Genomic DNA, 22,174 nt, shown 5'->3' with positions numbered 1-22,174 from the left:
CATTCATAGCTAGTTTTACTGACACAGTCATGAATTGACATGTGACTTGTCATAATAGTGTCACTTTCACAAACATGATGTGGGTCATGAAACCTGTGCCATATCTGATCTGAGAGCTGCAGCAGAGTTGAAAATTATTGGTGAATAACAGTTTCAATTTTGGTCTGTCATTACACAAACTATAAAGTGCTGCTGTGATGGAATATTTTTGCAGGCCAATCTAGAAGTTAGCATCACTGTGGTGCCCTCAACAAAAATCCAATAGGATTATTACATCACCAACAACACTTTCAGACTTTATTTAAAAATAATTTCCCTTGAAAGTTTGACTTAGAATAGTTTGCAAGACTAAACACAACTAGGCTCTGAAAGTGGTCTAGGGAGTATGTGAGATTTCCTGTTTTGTGTGATGACATTTGATAACCCCAATGACCTCTGTTTGAGTTAGTATGCTACACTTCAAGCGCTGGAGTAGATACAGTGCATTGCAGAAGTATTCATACCCCTTAATTTTTTTTTCCTTTCACATTTTGTTACGTTTCTGCCTAAACAGAATTTGGGGGCAAGCAAAGTTCTGTTGTCAATTTGGTCTTTTTCAAGTAGACTAATGTGTAACCCTTGTTCAGGTAAGTGTGTCTTGAGGAGCTGGTGGGGCATGGAGTAGAGGATTTCGAAGGGTTGATTATTCATGCTGTCTGTGTGGATATGATGAGTGGGGCAGAACTGAAGTAAAGATGTCAGGGGAAAGGAATGTCAGTCACTCCTCAGGCTAGTGACAGTCACATTTTCTCAGTCTTATTTCCACTTGTCATAAGGTCTTGTCTAAACTAATCAGAAATGCACATAAACAAATAAAAACACATGCATGCAATTCATACAAATGCATAAATTTTACAATCGGTACATTGTGTAATATAAACAAACCCACACTTTACTGATAGTGTAACCTAAGTGGTTATATGATCATAGTGATTAAATGAAGGAACACACAAACAAATTGTAAGGATTTTTCTTTACCTTGTTTGTGAGTAACTGGCACACTTGAGGCACATAGTCAATAAGGCAGCCACCACTAGGGAATGCTGGAATATGTAACGCCGAAGATCCTCCAAGAGCACTAAGAGAAAAAGAGGAAGAAATACAAATAACATTTTAATTCACCCCTACTTGCCTTAAAAGGAATGCTATTATTGACAGCTCCTGTATCTCATACAGCAAAATCAGTGAATTGCTAGAAGTGTTTCTGGAGGTCAACATTCAGTAATTTAAGTAAGTTGAGCAGCTAATCTTTCAGAATTACTCCCTAAACACTCCTGTGTTCAGTTTCGGTGATTCTAAATTAGTTTGCAAAACATGGAGCAGCATTTCCACCCATTTCCTCAATTACACATCACCTAATCATTCTTTATAGCTAGTATTTTACACATTTTATAATAATATTAAAGTCATCAAAACTATGAAAAAACAGAAATTACGGTGACCCAAAAATGTTCAATAAATGAAAACTCTTCTATATTTCAGCTTCCTAAAAGCAGTACTTTAAAGGCTATTACAGCTTTGCACATTGCATTTTCTTAAGCAATTTTATGAAGTGCCACCTGGCATGTTTTGTATACTGGGAACTTCCTGGCAGTTTTTCCCCCTCCCAAGCATTTAACATGAAAGGATTATGCAGAAATGATATATAAGGAACAGAAATTCAATCATGTTTTACATTCTAATTTGTAAAACTTGTTCAAGACCTTGTGATTAAAATGATTAGTAAAAAAAAATTAACTAAATCTTGGACTAAATCACATTATCATTGCAAAACGATTTAGTTTTAGTCATTTGGCAAATGTTTTATACATAATGACTTACACTGCATTCAAGGAAAAAAAATCTTCCTAGAATTGGACTTTGCTGGTCTACACTGCATCTGTGTCTTAGAAATCTGCACCATACATTCTCCCCCTGCTTTACACATGAACAGATGAGTGTTCTGCTATACAGCAGACGGGAAGAGAGAAAAAACCCCACAAATAGACAGGATTCTAAGAGAACACTGGAACTTGCCAGATCAATGAAGGATGAGATGACGTGAAAGATTCATGAAAAATATTATGTAGACATAAAAAAGGAAACTTCCATTAACGGCTCTTATGTTGGAGGTTTGGTTGTTAGATGCTTATTTTTGCTTGGACAGTCTTTTTATAAACAGCTGAAAAAATAAGGGGGGAAATATCTTAATAGAATATGAAGATACAATATACTCAATTACTGAAAAAAAATTAAGAGGAGAAAAGAAACATTTCAGATATTCTGCTACTAGTCTTTGAATATATGAAGAATAGCAACTAGAATCCTCTGTCAGTTGGTTTTAGATCAACAATGCCCTTGACTGACAGAAAGATTACCTTTTGCTGAAACAGTCTTTGGCAATATACAAGCATGGAAATGTCATTCATGTCCATCAAGCTCCTGAAGTATATTCATGGACTGTTTAAAGATGTTAATGCACAGACGTGTTATTTATTAACTGTGGAAACAGGAAATGAAGAGGGACGCCACTCAAACGCTATTCAGCTGTCAATTCTCCATCGGGCTCAGTCATAACACAATGTTGTTGCTGTGCTACAATGACAATAGAGCAGCATCTCCATGGAGATACAGCTCGATTCTGATGTGTGTAATGCTTGACTGTGCGAACATTGTTGGCGTGGTGCTGAGGTGTTCTGATTGATTGTCAGTGTGTTGCTTTGCTGTTACTAGGGCTTTCGGAGTGGTTGCTAGGTTGTTAGTAAATGCATCAATGTTATGCATCAATGTTTAATACTACTAAGGATGTGAGATTTTGAAAAATCTCTCACCCTATGCACTGTATGACTATACCTTAGCAGTTACCACTAATATTATGTTTCATCTCAGTATCTGCAGGTTGTGTGCAGGCATAACGCCAGCAGCCATAAGCACCCCAGAGTAGATGAGAATTTGTCTGTTGGAATAGGATAGGCTTATGGGGATATTTGTTTAATAGCTATTTGAAGCAACCAAGAAAAATCTCAGCAGGCGATATTTTTAGGGAAGATTATGGAATTACAACCTTGAACTGAAGTTGTCTAAGAATATTCTGTTCTGACTTGCTCGAGCAGATGCTACGGGGATTCACAGAAGCCAACAGACAAAAATATGCAACAGGCTATGTAAAATAAATAATATAAGAATGGTATTATATTTAGAATATAGTCACAGGTAAACTTAAAGATGCTTTAAGACAGGGATGGGTTGAATTTGCCCAACCCTGCTTTAAGGCATAAAGCACAGCAAAGTCAAAAGACTTTTACAAAATTGTTGCTATAAAAAGGTTACTACAAAAAATAAATAAATAAAAATAAAATTGTATATTTTAAAATATTTTTATATTTAATTCCTGTGATGGCAAAGCTGAATTTTCAACACGATCTTTCATTCATGGTGCTAAGCACACCTTTCTTATTATTATTAATGTTGAACTCACTTTTTGCTGCTTTATATATATATATATATATATATATATATATGTGACCCTGGACCACAAAACCAGTCATAAGGTTAAATTTGACAAAACTGAGATTTATACATCATATGAAAGCTCAATAAATAAGCTTTCTATTGATGTATGGTTTGTTAGGATAGAACAATATTTGGCTGAGATACATCTATTTGAAATCAGAAATCTGAGGATGCAAAAAAAATCAAAAATACTGAGAAAATCACCTTTAAAGTTGTCCAAATTAGGTTCTTAACAATGCATATTAAAAATCAAAAATTACATTTTGATAGGTTTACAGTAGGAATTTTACAAAAAATCTTCATGGAACATGAACTTTACTTAATTTCTTAATGATTTATATATATATATATCTTTTTTTGTGATAAACTACCATTCAAATGAGCTGGTTTTTTTTTAAATAAATTACCTTTACTTAGCAAGGACAAAATCTATTGATCAAAATTGACAGTAAGGACATCTATAATGTTACAAAAGATTTCTATTTAAAAAAAAAAAGCTGTTATTTAAAATGTTCTATTCATAAAATATTCCTGGAAAAAAAAATTCTGATTTCAACAAAAATATTAAGTGCCAAATTTGTTTTTAACACTGACAGTAATAAGAACCATTACTAATAAGAGTACCAATTAAACATCATTATTATTAATTATATAATAATAATAATAATTATTATTATTAATAATAATGCTTTCTGAAGGAGTAATGGCTGCTGAAAATTCAGGTTTCTTTTGTGCTTTTCAGAATGTTATTGAGTTTGTGAATAGACCCACACTGATTTACGAACACAAGAACAAAGAACTGAACAGAATAAACAACAACCAGAGAAAACATGAAAATATGCAAATAATCTGCACAATAACACAAAGCACAACCAGCAAATAGCTGTGTTCCAAACAGACAGATACAAAATCAAAAACAGAAGAGAGAAAAAAAAAGAGTTTGGGGGGGAGGGTGCTGTCAAACTATAGAATGTGTAGGAGTCGATCTCGCACCATCACATGTTGAAGAAGATGTGAAGTCCACTGTCAAACTCAGTGAGCACTTCACAGTCATAATAACACGGCCTGCTGTGTGGGAGTAGAGAGTGGCCATCACTGCAAGAGCGATACGGCGGGTAAACCTGTATATGTGGATTCAGAGAAAAAGAGACAGAGATAGAGATAGAGAGAAGGATTCCTGGGAGGGCTTTATTTCACTCAGCTCAGGCAGGCTGAGAGCGACCTCTCTCTTGCTCTTCTCTTTCAAGTCCCACTCACTCTCTCTCTGGTTCTGTGACGGGGCCGCAGGGACGGCCGCATGACTGGCTGGCCAGAGGGGATGCATTCTGTGCCAGCCTGGATGAGAGCTGAAGCAGGGGATTCCTCAAATGTGCTGGATTTGTTTAAAGAAATTGTTCAACCAAAATGAAAATTCAGTCAATATCATTTACTCACTCGTTTTAAACCTGTAAATGAAAACAAAAGAAGAAATGTCCTGGCCCAACCCATCATTCTCCAAAATAGGACCACAAAGCAATAAACCACTAAGCTAAGTTATCCATATGACTTGTGTATTACATTAATGTTTTTTTTTTTTTTTTTTTTTTGAAGACATAGATGGCTTTGTGTATGGATAACTCAAATCTGGTTCCTGAAAATTGATCCTAGCCACAATTTAATTGGTCATGTCACATGAAAACCATGGAAATTTGTAACTATTTTATGTTTTGGCAAATTGGCGGCTAATTCATATGAATTCACACATTTGCACATTTTCTTATGATCTGCTTAAGCCCCTGTGATGAAGGTGTGGGGTTAGGGGTGGACATTACTGCTTACTAGGTATGCACTGAATTGAAAATTCTTGGCCGAAGCCGAACAAAATTAAACACTGGGCTGAAGGCCGATTACTGAACACTGTTTTCGTGTTTTTTACCATTGCAAACTAAATAGCCAAAATGTGCTTTTTAAAGTTTTGTCTTCCTTTTCAAAAAACACTACACTGTGCTTCCACACTGCCGACATGTTTGCTGCATTAGTGCGTGCCTCTGTTTGATCGCGTCACGGCATTGTTCGATATAATTTATTCAGCCTTTTCACTTATTTTTTTCTTTCATTTTTCATACAACGTGAATTCATATAAAATCGTCACCATGTAAAATTGTTACATTTTCCAGTGAAATCGAGCAGGCAGATTTACATATATAACATCAATCTTGCTGAAGAAGATCTTCACATAGCATATTTTAAAATACACAAATGTGAAAAAGATTTGAGTGCTGCAGTGGCAGGAAAAGTAATTGAATAAAACTTCAATCTGTTTCTCAAAAACATTAAATCAAGGAACAAAATAATCAATCATTTGTGTAGTAGTTTTTTTTTTTTCGTCCATCCATTCAAAGTCAATGCTGTTGTTTGGTTTGCAATGTTTTTCAAAATATCTTCTTTTGTGTTCCACAGAAGAAAGAAATGCATACAGGTTTGGAACAACATGAGGGTGAGTAAATAATGACAATTTTCATTTTTTTGTTAGAGCATCCTTTTAGTACCTATAGCAACACTATAGTTTTTGCTGAAGTTGAACCTACAGAACACGAACATCAGGACCATATGGTAAAATAACAGAACAGAGCTCATAGCACACACACACGCACATACGGACACAGGGAAATATGAGACTGTAACAGAGAAATGTGAGAATATGTGAAACAAAATCAATGAATCAAATAAAAGTGAGACATTGGATCCAAAATGCAAAAGTCACACACCATGTCTCTCTCTTGAACACACACACACACACACACACACACACACACACACACACACACACACACACACACACACACACACATACATAGGGAAATATGAGACTGGTGAGACTGTAACAGAGAAATGTGACAATATGTGAAACAAAATCAATGAATCAAATAAAAGGGAGACATTGGATGCAAAATGCAAAAGTCACACACCATTTCTCTCACTTGAACACACGCACACACACACGCACACACACACGCACACGCACACGCACACACACACACACACACACACACACACACACACACACACACACACACACAGGGAAATATGAGACTGTAACAGAGAAATGTGACAATATGTGAAACAAAATCAATGAATCAAATAAAAGGGAGACATTGGATGCAAAATGCAAAAGTCACACACCATTTCTCTCACTTGAACACACACATACACGCACACACACACACACACACACACACACACACACACACACACACACACACACACACACACACACACACACACGGAAATATGAGACTGTAACAGAGAAATGTGAGAATATGTGAAATAAAATCAATGAATTTAACAAAGGGCAGACATTGGGTCCAAAATGCAAAAGTCATACACTATGTCTCTCTCTTGAACACACACACACACACACACACACACACAAATACCATCAGCACAAGAAATGTCCGATACAAATTCAACTCAAATCAGGTACAAATCTGATTTACATCCACCCACTCATGAAAAAAAACCTGTTTACAATATGTGTATTGTATGAGCATTAGTATCTGTGCAAAAAGTTCAAATTGCAGACAGAAAAGTGGGCTTCAAAAACACTGTGCTGCTGTTCTAGCATTCATTATTTTTCAGGTATGTCCTCAGGAGTCCTGTTTCCATATTCCCAGCATTGCTTTGTCCCTCTGGCTCTACGTTTGTTAAAAAAAAAAAAAAAAAAAAACACACACACCCACAGACACACATGTATACACCCACACGCCTGTCCCTTCTCCTAAGTCGCCCTAGTCTTAGCTGTTAACGTGCATGCATGGAGGCAAGGTCAACCCTGTGTGGTCCTGTATTATCCAAATCCCCGTAATATAACGGGGTGGAGAGAGTGTGGCCATGACAGATAGAAGCTGACATGGCTGGAGAGCAAACAAACGGGCTTGTTCCTCCTCCTCCTCCCCTCCCGCTATGCTGATTTAAGTGGATGGAGGACAGCGCAGAGAGTGAAAGACAAAAAAAAAATCATCAGGCACCCAGAGGCTGGCATTAGTAGACCTTGCTTATTGAGATCTATCTGTTGTGAAGTCACACTGAAGTTTCCTCTATTCCTTCTGAGAAGTGACCTTGTGTTCTAGTTACTGCAGAGGGCAGAGGGAAATGTCAGGCTAACTACATCCATTTTTGCAAATTTCATGGTTGACAAAGTAGATTACAACTTTATACTTACATATTGTACTACATATAATAAAATGTAACTAAATTATCGATTAGAATTTGTTGATGAAGCCTCAGCTGATGCAGATCCAGCTTAAAAGAAGACCATTTATTTTCTCAATAGAAACAGTGATTGTGAATTAGAATGCACACATTTTTTTATTACAGACAAACTATGAGCTCTGAGGTCAAAATGCTTCCAGAACCAAGGCTGTTTTAAAAAAAGTGGTTGTTCACTGTTGTGATCTCTTCATGCAGGGGCAGAGAATGGCAGAAATAATTCTCTCTTATATTCACAATATGTTGATCATTTTTAAATCCCTAAACAGTTGAAGCAAGGTCACAGTGAAATGAATAAAGCAGGTGTGGATGAGTACCACTATTTATGAACATGTTCCACTGCTCTTTTATTGTGCACAAGATCAAATTAATTCCAGGTTTTATTGCATAATTTTAGAACAGGTGGGAAGAATTTTGTTTTGTACACTAACTGAAAACAGAGTCAGTAATGTCAATATAAATGTTCGGCAAGTCACATCAATAACTGAATCCTTTAATAACGGCTCTCATCCTTGCGTAAACAGAACATCTTTTTTACTGACTAATTCTCAATTCCTCCAGTATTTCAGGAAGTAAACAGCAGAAGAGGAAGTGCTGTCTTTAGTTCATTTACTCAAGTTGGCAGTTGGATAAGGTGTGTCATGAGTCATTTGCTTGAATCTTTTAAATAAAAGCACAAAGATCCAGAAAGCAATTTGCACACTGTTGTGTATTAATCTCTATTAGCAGATACAAGAATTTAAGATTTACTGTCTTTCTTTGTCTGTGAAAATGGGTTAAACTTTTTATGGAAATGAAATGTTAGAATGACAATGTCCACCACTGAAATAGCACCGGCCATCAAACAGAAATAGTTAGGAGCATTTCATGTTTTTTACTGGCAATCAAAAAGGTAATTAAAAAAGGGACTGCAACTTTAATATATCCTGCCCCAGTCTCCTGTGGTTCTTTAACATTACAATTCTGTATGACCTAAAATAATTACTTTTCACTGGAATGGAATAGGGAGAAGTCACTCACTGCTCAATGCTGGGAGACAGGTAGAGTTTTGGAAAGACCTGTGTTGCTTCGGCATCTTCAAAACTAACAGACAGAAGCGCCACATCTTCTCCTGGATCCAGTGCTGTGTCCTGAAAGAAGAACAAAGGAAAATATATTTAAAAAATATTACATTATAGTCTGTATAGACAATCCAATATGCAGTTGGCAAGCCTTTACAAAACAAGAGTGTGCATGCTAATGATAAACCTATTAATTGGTTCGCATTTGCCATTTTGAGATTATCAGCACTGGGCAACAACTGAGTCTGCTTGGCTGATGAACAGACATCCAAACATCAGAAGACACTTTTTAAAAATAAATAAAAGGATAAATAAAGGAAGGATAAATAATAGGTAAAATAAATGTAAACATTGTATGTCTCTTATGATTTTGTTTCATAAAGTAGGAATTATATTGACTATCCTTCAAGCTTAGTGGTTAACTGGTGGGTGGCTAATGTTTGATTGTGGACAAAAGATCCGATGAAACATCATTCACATGCAGTACTGCACATGTATCAAAGCTTAGAAAAGATAAAAGTCCTGAAGACTGCTGTGACACGTTTTGACATTCGCATTAGCACCGCCCACGTAATAATACGTAACATGAATTGTCAAGTAATCATACCCTTAGAAAGACAACAGCAAATGGGGATATGTTTTTTTTTCTCTTAATTTTGGGTTCTATCTTACAATGCATAAACACACCATTAAGGATAAGGACTCAAGGCAAATCAATGCACTGTGAAACATTGAAGGCCTTTAGCTAGCAGAAACACAAGCCTGGCTGGTGCTGAGCAACTTCTCATCTGAAGGTGGTGTGCAATTTTGGCAGGAAAAGACTACAAGCGGCATTCAAGTTGCATTAGCTTTAGCTTCAGCTACAGCCACATCTGCCAGTCTTCAGCTTATCACATCAAAAGGTTCCGCAGGGACTACAGATGATACTTTCTGTTTCTGTGCTGTCTGAGCCCAGTTTTCCTACGGCTAGGCCCTGATGTACGTCATTAGCACCATGGCGGTAACAGAGGGCTCTAATCAAATGTCTTTCAGTCGGTTTGAACTCATCCATTTGTGATAATTGCTGCCTGCCGTGTAACCTCTGCTCCCATTAGAGTGAGCCGTGTGTGTTGGATATGTGACGTTACCAGTTAGAGGGGACGTGTGCGGGATAAGCTAACGCATAACTCGGTGAGGCACATTGAGGTCTGGGGAGAAACAGCGAGCTCAGCCTTGATAAATGTGAATGGGACATATTCAGCTATGGCTCGACAGTCTATTTGATGTTATATCAAAATGGTTCTCTCATCTCTAAAAAAGTTGTATTACTCTGGCTAGTACAATTGTAAGTGTCAAAAAGATTTCTGTGCTCCATTAGAGCTACACAAATGACATCATAAAGCCTAACACACTATAAGAGTTTTAAGTTTTTTGTTTTTGGCTGCGTTGTTGGTAATTATGTCTTATAGCAGTGTTAAGAATGCAACAATTTGCACTGTCAACACTGACATGGTTTCACAACAATGATGCATAAAATTCAAGTCTGTGTAGCTACGATGCTACACTAGTCAGCTGCAAAAAAATTCTAACAAAAGGTTTCTCAGTGGTTTACAGTAGTATCAGATTTACTTAAAAACATACTAAAAGTTTACCAAAGTTTGTCTCCATGAAAGGCCCCATTTTCAAAATGGCGGCCGTCAGGTCCTTAAAATGACCATTACTCCTTTGTATTCCTCCTAGACCAGGAATACTGGTGCCTGATTCATGTTTTAGCCATGTAATATTTTAATTAGCATCTTTGCATGATAGCTACAGGTAAATTATAAAAATAAAATGTAAATATATAAATCAAAAAGTCGTGGAAAAGTTAATTTATTTTCCACAAGTTCATATGATTATTTAGGGTCTTAATGAAAAGTCTGTAATATACTTTGGTTAAAAATTCTTAACAGTAGTGTAAAAAACCCCCCACCCTTTTACCTTGTCAAAATCAGGTCTACAAAATATCAGCTCATTTTATCGCATGGGCCCTTTAAATGCAAATGAGCTCTGCTCGCCCCGTCCCTCTCTGCTGAGGGATTAGGAGCTGTAATGTTTACTTTAGCCACGTTTAGCTGCATTTAGTTGTGTTTATCAGTGAAACTTGCCAACGAGCACATTATTAAGATTCACACGAACAGAGACGCATAGGTAGATCGGGATCGGCGCTTTCCTTTTAAAAACGAAAGTAACGTTGTCCTCTACCTCTTAAGCAGCTCAGATGTCGGGAGCAAATGACGACTGCTATGTTCATTATTACATCCATCAACAGAACACCTCAATCGCTCAAATAAGAGTCTTCCTCTGCACCTAAGTCGACACAATGGCGATCAGAGTCGGACTGTTTCAGCTCGGTGAGGGCGGATCTAAGGTAAGACGCTCATGTCAATCTACTATCGTGGGAGTGCCCTCTGTTGGTGTTCTGTCACAACGACAAGAAGCTGAGAATGACCTGATTTTAAAAAGGGGATATTACTTTTAAAGATTAAAAAAATACCACTAATCAACTCAAAACACCTGCAAAGGTTTTCTGAGTCTTCAAAATGGTCTCTCAGTTTGGTTCACTAAGCTACACAATCATGGTGAAGACTGTTGATCTGACAGTTGTCCAAAAGACAATCATTGACACCCTTCACAAGAAGGGTAAGCCACAAACATTCATTGCCAAAGAAGCTGGCTGTTCACAGAGTGTTGTATCCAAGCATGTTAACAGAGAGTTAAGTGGAAGAAAAAAGTGTAGAAGAAAAAGATGCACAACCAACTGAGAGAACCTTGAGAGGCTTGTGAAGCAAAATCGATTCAAAAATTTGGATGAACTTCATAAGGAATAGACTGGACTTGCGTCAAGGCATCAAGAGCCACCACACACACAGATGTGTCAAGGAATTTGGCTACAGTTGTCGTATTCCTCTTGTCGTATTCCACTCCTGAACCATAGAAAAAATGACAGAGGCATCTTACCTGGGCTATAAGGAGAAGAAGAAATGGACTGTTGCCCAGTGCCCCAAAGTCCTCTTTTCGGATGAGAGCAAGGTCCTAGAGTCTGGGGGAAGGGTGGAGAAGCTCATAGCCCAAGTTGCTTGAAGTCCAGTGTTAAGTTTCCACAGTCTGTGATGATTTGGGGTGCATTGTCATCTGCTGGCGTTGGTCCACTGTGTTTTTTTGAAAACCAAGTCACTGCACCCGTTTACCAAGAAATTTTAGAGCACTTCATGCTTCCTTCTGCTGACCAGCTTTTTAAAGATGCTGATTTCATTTTCCAACAGGATTTAGCACCTGCCCACACTGTCAAAAGCACCAAAAGTTGGTTAAATGACCATGGTGTTGGTGTGCTTGACTGGCCAGCAAACTCACTAGACCTGAACCCCATAGAAAATCTATGGGGTATTTTCAAGAGGAAAACGAGAAACAAGAGACCAAAAAATGCAGATCAGCTGAGATCACTGTCAAAGAAACCTCCAGGGGGCTTCCATACCACCTTAGCAGTGCCACAAACTGATCACCTCCATGCCACGCTGGATTGAGGCAGTAATTAAAGCAAAAGAAGTATTGAGTACATATACAGTAAATGGACATACTTTCCAGAAGGCCAACATTTAACTAAAAAGGTTTTTTTATTGGTCTTATGAAGTATTCTAATTTGTTGAGATTGTTTGGGTTTTTGTTAAATGTGAGCCAAATCATCACAATTAAAACAACCAAAGACTTAAACTACTTCAGTCTGTGTGCAATGAATTTATTTAATACACAAGTTTCACAATTTAAGTTGAATTACTGAAATAAATTAACTTTTCCACAACTTTCTAATTTATTGAGAAGCACCTGAAAGTGATTACAAGTACAATTATATATTAAAGCAATTTGAAATAAGTGACCATTTAGAGAGTTCACACACAGGCCTCTGTTCGGGCTAATTCAGAGTTGTTTATGATCAAAGTTATACAACTCCAATTTAAGGAACTTTTGGGTGCAATAACTTTTACATTAAATGTCAAGTCTGTGTTTTAGAAGAAAAAAAAAAGCTGTGTTTCCAAAAACACGTACTGAGTAGGAGTTACATGACATAGGCTAAACTGTTTACATCTCTGGTTCACCCCAAACAAAGATAAAACCTTACAGTAATCTCACAACATCATATATTCCATACGTATGTAATCATGTCAGTGCAATTTAGACAAGTCCAATGGATTCATAGAACCAGAAAACATTGGGTTAGACACCAAGATTACTTGGCTAGGTTAAATAATGAAGGAGTTAGGATATTTTAAGGGTTTTCTGCCCATCATGGACGCCATCTTGAAAATGACACCTTTCTAGTGGTCAAACTTTGGTAAACTTTTAGTATGTTATTAAGGACACCTACAAAAAACAGCTGAGAAACCTTTTGTTAGAATTTTTTTTAGATTTAGGTGTTTTTTTTTCATATATGCAGCCGCCTACACAAGGATGCTTACGTTGATGAAGAACACTACTAGCAAGAACAACTGAAACTAGTGGGTTTAACTGGTTCACATGGCTCTTAACCAAAATGTAAACTAAATGTCATAAAAACGTCTATATTGATTTTCTATTTTTAAACAGGTATTTTACCCATATTTTAGATTACACATTTCATTCTGTTGTATTCTATGGTTGTTGTGTTTAATTTTCTGCCAGTATCTTATCTATGTTAATATGGATTCATTTCTTAAAGTCCCAATATACACAAAGAAAATACAGTATCTCACAAAAGTGAGTACACCCCTCACATTTCAGAAACCATTTTAGTATATCTTCTCAAGGGAAAATACTATAAAAATGAAACTTGGATATATTTTAGAGTAGTCTATGTGCAGCTTGTATAGCAGTATAGCTTTACTGTCCTCTGACAATAACTCAACATACAGCCATTATTGTCAAAATAGCTGGCAAAAAAAGTTAGTACACCCTAAGTGATAACAGCAAGTCACATGTCCTATTCATCATCATGTTTATGTTTTTGTCTGCTTGACAGAACCATGCAAGTTGTGTATCTTGCATTAGAGCAGTTAAAATTAGGTGCTTTAAGTACAATTTCTCATACTGACCACTGGATGTTCAACATTGCATCTCATGGCAAATAACTCTCTGAGGATTTGAGAATTAGAATTGTTCCTCTCCACAAAGATGGTCAAGGCTATTAGAGGTTCAGTAACACCCTGAAACCAAGTTACACTACAGTGGCCAGGGTAATAAAGAGGTTTTCCAAGATGTGTTCCATTTGGAACAGGCTTTGCAAGGGCTGATCAATGAAGTTGAGCACTCGTTCTGTGCTTCAGGTGCAGAACCTGACTTCAAAAAACAGATGCATGAGTGCTACCAGCATTGCTTTAAAGGTTGCAGAAGTAGAAAGTCAGCTTGTCAGTGCTCAGACCATACGCCGCACACTGCAACAAGTCGGTTTGCATAGGCGTTGTCCCAGAAGGAATTCTCATATGAAGCTGGCTCACAAGAAAGCCCGCAAACAGTTTGCTGAAGACAACCTGTCTAAGAACATGAAATACTGGAACCATGTCCTGTGGTCTGATAAGACTAAGATTAACTTGTTTGGCTCAGATGGTGTCCAGCATGTGTGGCGATGCCCTGGTGAGGAGTAGCAAGAAAATTGTGTCTTGCCTACGGTCAAGCATGGTGGTGGTAGCATCATGGTCTGGGGCTGCATGAGTGCTGCTGGTACTGAGGAGCTGCAGTTTATTGAGGAAAACATGGATTCCATTATGTACTGTACATTCTGAAGCAGAACATGATGCCTTCCCTCCAGAAACTAGACCGAACGGCGGTTTTCCAACATGATAACAACCCCAAACACACCACCAAGATGGCAACTGCCTTGTTGAGGAACCACATTCAAACCACATTTTGAGACACTGGTTGTCTCACCGGTTTGTACACTGCAGTTTTAGGGAGAAAATGCTCAGCAATGGTGTGGACTGATGGATTTGCTCATGGTTTGTCTTATATTTAAAACACCAGACAGACATGTAAACAACAATAAAAACAGGTCTTTAAAGCATGCAGTTTCACATTATCAGTGTGAAGTAAAACCAGTCAGTGTGGATTTCAATTAAAATAAAAACATACTTTTCTAGTGTGTTTATGTTTTTAATTGCATCTGACCTTGACGGACTGAAGAACTGGACTGACAGAATGAAACGGAGAACATTTCCATGTCAAAGAAGACGGAGCCCCAGAACACAGATCAAGTTCAGGTGTTTACCAGCCTTTTCTAAAAATTTCGCTTTGGCAAACTGTTTAGAACTTCCAAAACAAACTCCAAACCAAACTTCATTTTGGCCTGATTTTGTTTAGAATGATGTCACACCACTTTGTTCTTTCAAATGAAGTATACAAGGGCCTGTACACTGCATTATCTTACATTAAAGAGTATACCAGTATATTTTTCATTGTGCGTCAATAAGCACTACTGTGAACTGAAAATATTGGTTCAGTTAATTTCAGAGACTTTTGAAATGAATGTAGCCTCAGAGGCTGATAATGGAAAGATACAAACAGATAAGCTTCACATCATTTAAGATCATCCATGACTCACAAATTCATCAAGAAAGTTTGAGTTGATTACTTAAGATGGATTTGGAAATTGGTTTGAATGTTTTACAGACTGTACAGACCTTCTGGGGCTAGAAAACCTAATTTTCAGTTGTAAAAAAAAAAAGGTTCATAATTCAGTCAGCAGAATTATAGGGCTGCTGTTGAAAAGCATCTATTTGATGAAGCTCTGAGGGCAAACGTGTGAATCTGTACGAACGCAGGAGGAACAAAATGTCAAGCGCAAAGCTGATGGCTACCCTTGTCGTGTGTCTCTTCTTACTCTTCATCAGCCGCCATCGTACAACATGGACCTGGGCTGGAGGGGGGACATCTACATCCCAAGGTGTTGCTTGATTTAATCAGCTTGCATCAGTACAGCACTATGGTACGACCCTTACATTCCCAGACACGTAATTCATTCTTGCTGATGGGGATTTGTGGGATTGTTAGGTTATGGCTGGCACAAGAAAGATGGAGATGGAGACTGTGACTGGTATTTGCATGGGACCAAATACTCTATAGATTTTCTACAATGACAAGATTAAACCGAACATGTCTCGAAAGTTAAAAAAAGGTAATTAATAGTGAAAGGCTGTGCATTAAAGTGATTTCTACAGCAGTTAAGAGCTGTTGTTATAGTTATGTCAACCGAAACATGATAATATTAGATACATTTTAACTTTTTTTTTTTTTTTTTGAAAATGATGGATAATTAAGTAAATGTTGCTCAGCCCAGTAAGCATTCATTTTAAAATATTACTAATAAAATGTATTCTTATGTTTACTTCATAAAAATCATTAAAGATTTTAACAGCAAAAGCATGACCTGAAGGTGGATATTCTTACAATTATAAAATAGATTTTACTTGCTAAAAACATAAACAATCAATAGACAAAAATGTCTAATAAACTTCCATATTTTAGCATTTAAAATCTTATAAATACTATATTAAAGACAGTTTTACATACATTACTACTTATAATTAAGATTTCTGTGACTATAGTCTTTAAGAAATGTTCCATTTCTACAATAAATCTAATAGGTAACAAGAACACTTATTATTCTATGTATAAAGAACATTTTAAATTGTGTATGTCTGTGCTTTGGGCAAAATGCTACTTAAATAAGAATAAAGGTGCATCATTAAAACATGCTCTTAAAGGTTCTTGGTAAAGAACTAATGAAGACAACAGTGATGACTAATGAGTGTTTTGAGTGACCGTTCCTCCAGGACAGTGAGAGAGGGAGTATTGTGCACTCCCTACCTCCAGTTTAAACCAGTGAGTCAGTGTCAAGGAGTTGGGGGTAGGGCACGGGGCTTAAGGGCGCCCCGGGTAAGACCCTCACGTGGGCGCCTGCTCTGTTTTCTTTTATGACCTCCCCTCGGGTGCTTGCCATAGTCCGTGATGTGACATCGTAGAGATGTGACAGCTGTCTCCAAGCCAAAAGCTGTCTAAAACCAAAACTTGAGGTGAAGTTGATTTGTTTGGCCCCACTATAGGAACAGACGGACTGAACTGCTCAATGTTTTCAGTGCCATCTCATATGGGGAAAGCACAGAGATGTCAGTGGTCAGCTATAAGCATGACCTTGAAGTACAGGTGCTTTTCCATCGTCTTAAAAATAAAGGTTTCAAAGGGGTTTTTTGAAGTGATGCCACATAAAAAAATATTTTTGGTTCCCCAAAGAACCCTTTCAGTGAACAGTTCTTCTATGAATGTTAAATATCATAGCATTCTTCATGCTTCCTTAATTTTTCACCACAACATTCAACATTACCTTCCAATATTCAGGTAATGGCAATTCATAGCTATATTTAGACAATATCTCAAGTCAAGTCAGGTTTATTTGTTTGCTTCTCCCAGTGCACATTATTTCAAATACCTTTTACAGACTGGATTACTACAATATGGACCATATATGTATTTCAGCTTGGATTCCATAATCAAATGGTGCCACACCTGAATGTTTAGCTGATCTTGGAGAACTGTTGACCTCTGGAAACATGGACTGCTGTCCATGATGTGGTTGCTAATAATTCTCCTTTGACATCATATTCACCATTGAGAAAACCTTAATATATCCCACAGTTTTTTTAATATATGTTTATTTTTGTTGTAACTGACTACATTCATAATTTTAACATGTATTAAATTACTGTTATTGACAAGATTTTATAAAGATAAATATGTCAAGCCCACTGAAAAGATGCTTGAATGGGTGGCATTAATTTTACGGTGGAAATATTTTACCTAAAGCAACAGTTTGACAGCAGACCATCAGGGTAGCAGAGGCAGCTGTCTCATCCTATATATACCTGACAAACATTTCTACATGCCAAAACATGACAGGCAAGACACTGTGTTCAAAACAGCACAGCAATCCCCCTCCCCCCCCCCCCAAAAAAAAAGTCCTGCAATTGCACTTAATGTCAAGCTGGTAAAGTCGCAGCACATGATAAAATATCCAAAGCAAGCTAAAAAGATCCAATCACAGATTAACTTAACATTTTAAGAGGTTCAGAGTTACATAAATAGGTGGGGAGTTTTTTTTTTTTTTTTTGGTGGATAAAGGAGGAGGATTGTGGAACATATTAACAATATAGGCACACCCTCCAAGGTGGAGAACACAGCAGGGCCATAGTGTCTATATCTTTGGGGTGTGTGCGTGCTTGAGCCAAATACTATTTAAAATGGGTGCGGTGGCTGAGGCAGTGTCCAGAAAGCTGCTACCATTGATCAGATGACCCATGGGATTAAAGGATACGATAAAGAAGATCTTTTTATTCACAGGGTTGACTAAATACTCATGTGACAGTTGTGAGCTTCACTAAGTTTGCTCACTTAGACCAGTAGCACAATACTCTTTTAACAAGCTGCATGACTTGTGGCTTTTGAAAAGTTAAAACAAACCTCAAAACCCTAAAAATATATAATATTAGTCACACATACACACACACACACACACACACACACACACACACACACACACACACACACACACACACACACACACACACACACACACACACACACACACACACACACACACACACACACCGTTTGTAATCTCAAAGTTGTCTGCTTATCCTTTGATGTACATGGTAAATTTTCTAATTGTTGAATCCATAAATCACAAGTCAGTGTGTTTCAATGCTAACTTGTATAACAGATGCTGAATATTCAATGCAAACAGAGATAAAATACATAACTTGTGATACACAAAAGAGCAGCATATTGGTAACTTCTGGCAGAACGATGGCATTCAATGAATTTACTTGAATTTACTTTATTTAATTGAAAATAGTACAACCTCTATGACTGGGATATGAAACACATAGGTGGCTAACAGATGAACATAAAATGACAGTTAATGTTTCGAATGGTTCTTTTTGAATACTAGAATTTCATCATCTAAAGCAAGCTTCTTGTCATCCCATATCTTTCTTTTCAGATCTTTTCAGGTAGAGCCGGAAAACAAAATGTGTTTCCACTGCCATTGTATTGTAGTAGAAATTGAAAATAAGAACAAGATGAATTTACTAAGACCTTCATGTCATTTGGATATGGAACAAAGCAGAGAACAGAGAATGGTGAGTTAAACTGAGAGTGAAATGAATTCAGGTAGCTACAGGCAGTTAAATAAAAACAGAAAACATATAGAAGGAAAGTATACACCCACTCTCCAAAACACACAAGCAGTTTGAAAAAGGGAGCAGTGCCTGGAAATGGCAGCAGTGTGTGACTCACAGAGGACAATCAACAGCTGCTTGATATTGAGCCATGAGTTGTGGTTTACGGCGAAAACATGTAGCGGCACACGGGTCTCCACTTTTTCCTCAACACACACAAACTGTGACCCAGGTTCATTGATGACTAGAATCAGGGAAAAAGCTGTTGAACCACAATGCTGAGGTATAACTGTTTGAAAAAGAGACACAGCACTCTAAAACTGATTAACAAAATCACAAAATCATTATTTTGGTGAAATATCTTAACACTTATTTTAACACTCAAATATTCTGTACACTTATCTGGAATCAGGGAAATCAATGAAATGAGTATTTAAATGTATTTATTGAGTATGAATTGATGTAATTAAAGCATTTAATTACAGTAGAACTGACTTAAGTCAGATAAAATGTGACATATCTGAAATAAGCTGTATGATATTATAAATATGTGCAATATTATAAAATACATTGTATGGGTCAAAATTATATAAAAAAATATATATCAAAATGTAATTTTTGATTAGTAATATGCATGGCTAAGAACTTCATTTGGATAACTTTAAAGGCGATTTTCTCAGTATTTTGAATTTTTTTGCATTCTTAGATTTCAGATTTTCATAAAATTGTATCTCGGCCAAATATTGTCCTATCCTAACAAACCAAACATCAATGATATACTTATTTATTCAGCTTTCAGATGATATATAAACCTTATGACTGGTTTTGTGGTCTATGGTTACATATCTGGTGTCTGAATATTTTTTTTTTGGTTTGGCTGTATATAATATAGTAAGAAGTAATAATTAATTTCATTTAAAACCATTAAAAATAAAAGTTAACTATTAATATTTAGCAATAGTGCACATACATGCGTTAATATAACTATCTAGACTATAGTGTTAATTTCGTCACCTATTTTTAATTTAGTCTTAGTCTTAGTCTTGTGCCAAATGTCCTTGTTAGTTTTAGTCATATTTAGTCATTCACATATCTTTTTTTGTTAGTCAAGTTTTAGTCGACTAAAAGTCTCATCATTTTAGTCTAGTTTTAGTCAAAAGAAAACTCAAGGTATCTTAGTCAAGTTTTAGTCGACTAAAAGTCTCGTCATTTTAGTCTAGTTTTAGTCAAAAGAAAACTCAAGGTATCTTAGTCAAGTTTTAGTCGACTAAAAGTCTTTTAATTTTAGTCTAGGTTTAGTCAAAAAATTTTAGTCTTTTTTTAAAATAACACATTATTACTGATACACATTTCAGTAAAAAAAGTGTTTCACATATCTCAAACATTGGTTAAATGTCATAATTACCTGACAAAATACACTTGTTGAATGATTTTTGTTGAATGCAAATGTTAAAGGTGTCTGGTTTTCAATTTCTGATTTAGGAGACACATTCACAAATGATTAACCCTTTCAGTGGTGAGTTTAAAATATTCTAGCGGACCCCTGAGAGTGAGTTTTTTTTTTTAAGCGACCGTTATTTTCGAACGTTCGTCCTTATTGTTTCCATGGCGACGCATCAAGCTTGTCACGTGACACAACACAGACACAATAACACTGTATGACAGATAGATCGCTTTTATTTCGTTTTTCCTTTTTTATCCAGAATACTCACACACTTGCTTACCATGCCATGAACTATCTAATATTCCGATTCACAAATATGTGTGAATTAGTATGTTTCGTCGTTTAAAACCCTATATAAATGATCTGGATCGTAATCTGTAACGTGAGATGGGCGCGGCCATGTTTGTTCGCGCTGCTGTTCAGAGAGTCCTGTCAGCCGTATTTACAGCACATATACATTCATCCGTTTCTCCCGAAATACATGTAAGTAAGTGGCTGGTGAACTAGAAGAGGAATAGAGTGAACTTTTTTAGTTACTAAGCCTATGTGTATGTGACATGAATAAAACACATCGGCAAATTACATTTGAATAGATTGTTATTTGCTGCTTCCATAGACCTATGTGTGTATTTTACAAACTCTAAATGTCTCCTTTTACTAGTACTTATGTGTATTTAAATGTCTGAAACCTAAAATAAGCGTTATGTGGTTAAAAACACTGCATAGTTGTGATTATATGACAAGCGCAGAGCTCGTCCGTCTCTGGCTCAGCGCGCCAAAGCGCAGTTTGAATATTTTAAAGCCGTAACAGCTGATGAAAAAGCAGAGACGATTGTAGACGAAAATGAAGAGAGATTTTATCTTAGTTTTTATTTTATGCAAAACATTTTCGTCTCGTCTTTTTTCGTCAACAATAATGCATGTTAATTTAGTCTTAGTCAGCGTTTTTGGACAGTGGTGCAGTCTTGTCATCGTCTCGTCTTAGTCATGAAAAAAAAGGTCGTTGACGAACATATTTCGTCTCGTCTCGTCTGACGAAATTAACACTACTAGACTATCAAAATGGCACACTGCATGTAGCGGTTTATTAAAATCAATAACTGTGATAGAAAGGTATCTCTGTTGATAGAAGGGTATGTAACAACACATGGTCAGGTCAAAGGGTCAAATTAAATTTAGCCCCAAATTTTTTGCATTAAACACAAATATTACAAATTAAAATAAAATTTGTTAGTCAAATATAAGTTTCCTCTCATAAAATAAACCTACATAGTAGATATTTTAGACAAAATACATTATTGGTATGTTTAAATACTTAAATGTTATTTAGAGATTTGATGCACTAAAGTTCATCTTATGATGCCACTGTTAACAGGCTTTTGTTTTTTCCTCATTCAAGTAGATAGCAGGTGTTCTTGCATGAATGCAAAGAGGCTGCTGGGCAGACTGACATGCTTTTAGCTTTGTTTATAAAGTAGACCCTTCACTGATGCACACATATTATAGACCAAATGAGATGTGGCACTAAGATTGGTAATTGATGAACTGTGAAGATGGATAAGTCCTCAACAGCATATTAGCATACTATCGAAATATCTACAAAATATCCATCAGACATGTATACTGGGCAAAAAAGAGTTGATATATATATATATATATATATGTAATACAAA

At 36.5% G+C, this 22,174-nt stretch overlaps 1 protein-coding gene across 1 annotated transcript in view; it reads right to left on the bottom strand.

Annotated features, from left to right (window-relative positions):
* The window catches only part of babam2 (BRISC and BRCA1 A complex member 2), a 181,689-nt gene that overhangs the window by 64,323 nt on the left and 95,192 nt on the right, over positions 1–22,174 (bottom strand). The window contains exons 7-8 of the mRNA XM_073826582.1: positions 8,800–8,909; positions 1,018–1,117 (exon numbers count right to left, since the gene is read on the bottom strand). Of these exons, the coding sequence (XP_073682683.1) occupies positions 1,018–1,117; positions 8,800–8,909 (210 nt within the window). The remainder of the gene's footprint in view (positions 1–1,017; positions 1,118–8,799; positions 8,910–22,174) is intronic.

Source organism: Garra rufa, chromosome 21 (genome assembly GCF_049309525.1).
Source record: "Garra rufa chromosome 21, GarRuf1.0, whole genome shotgun sequence".
NCBI classification, from domain to species: domain Eukaryota; kingdom Metazoa; phylum Chordata; class Actinopteri; order Cypriniformes; family Cyprinidae; genus Garra; species Garra rufa.
The sequence above is the reverse complement of the archived record's forward strand: the minus strand, read 5'-3'. Positions and strand labels throughout refer to the sequence as shown.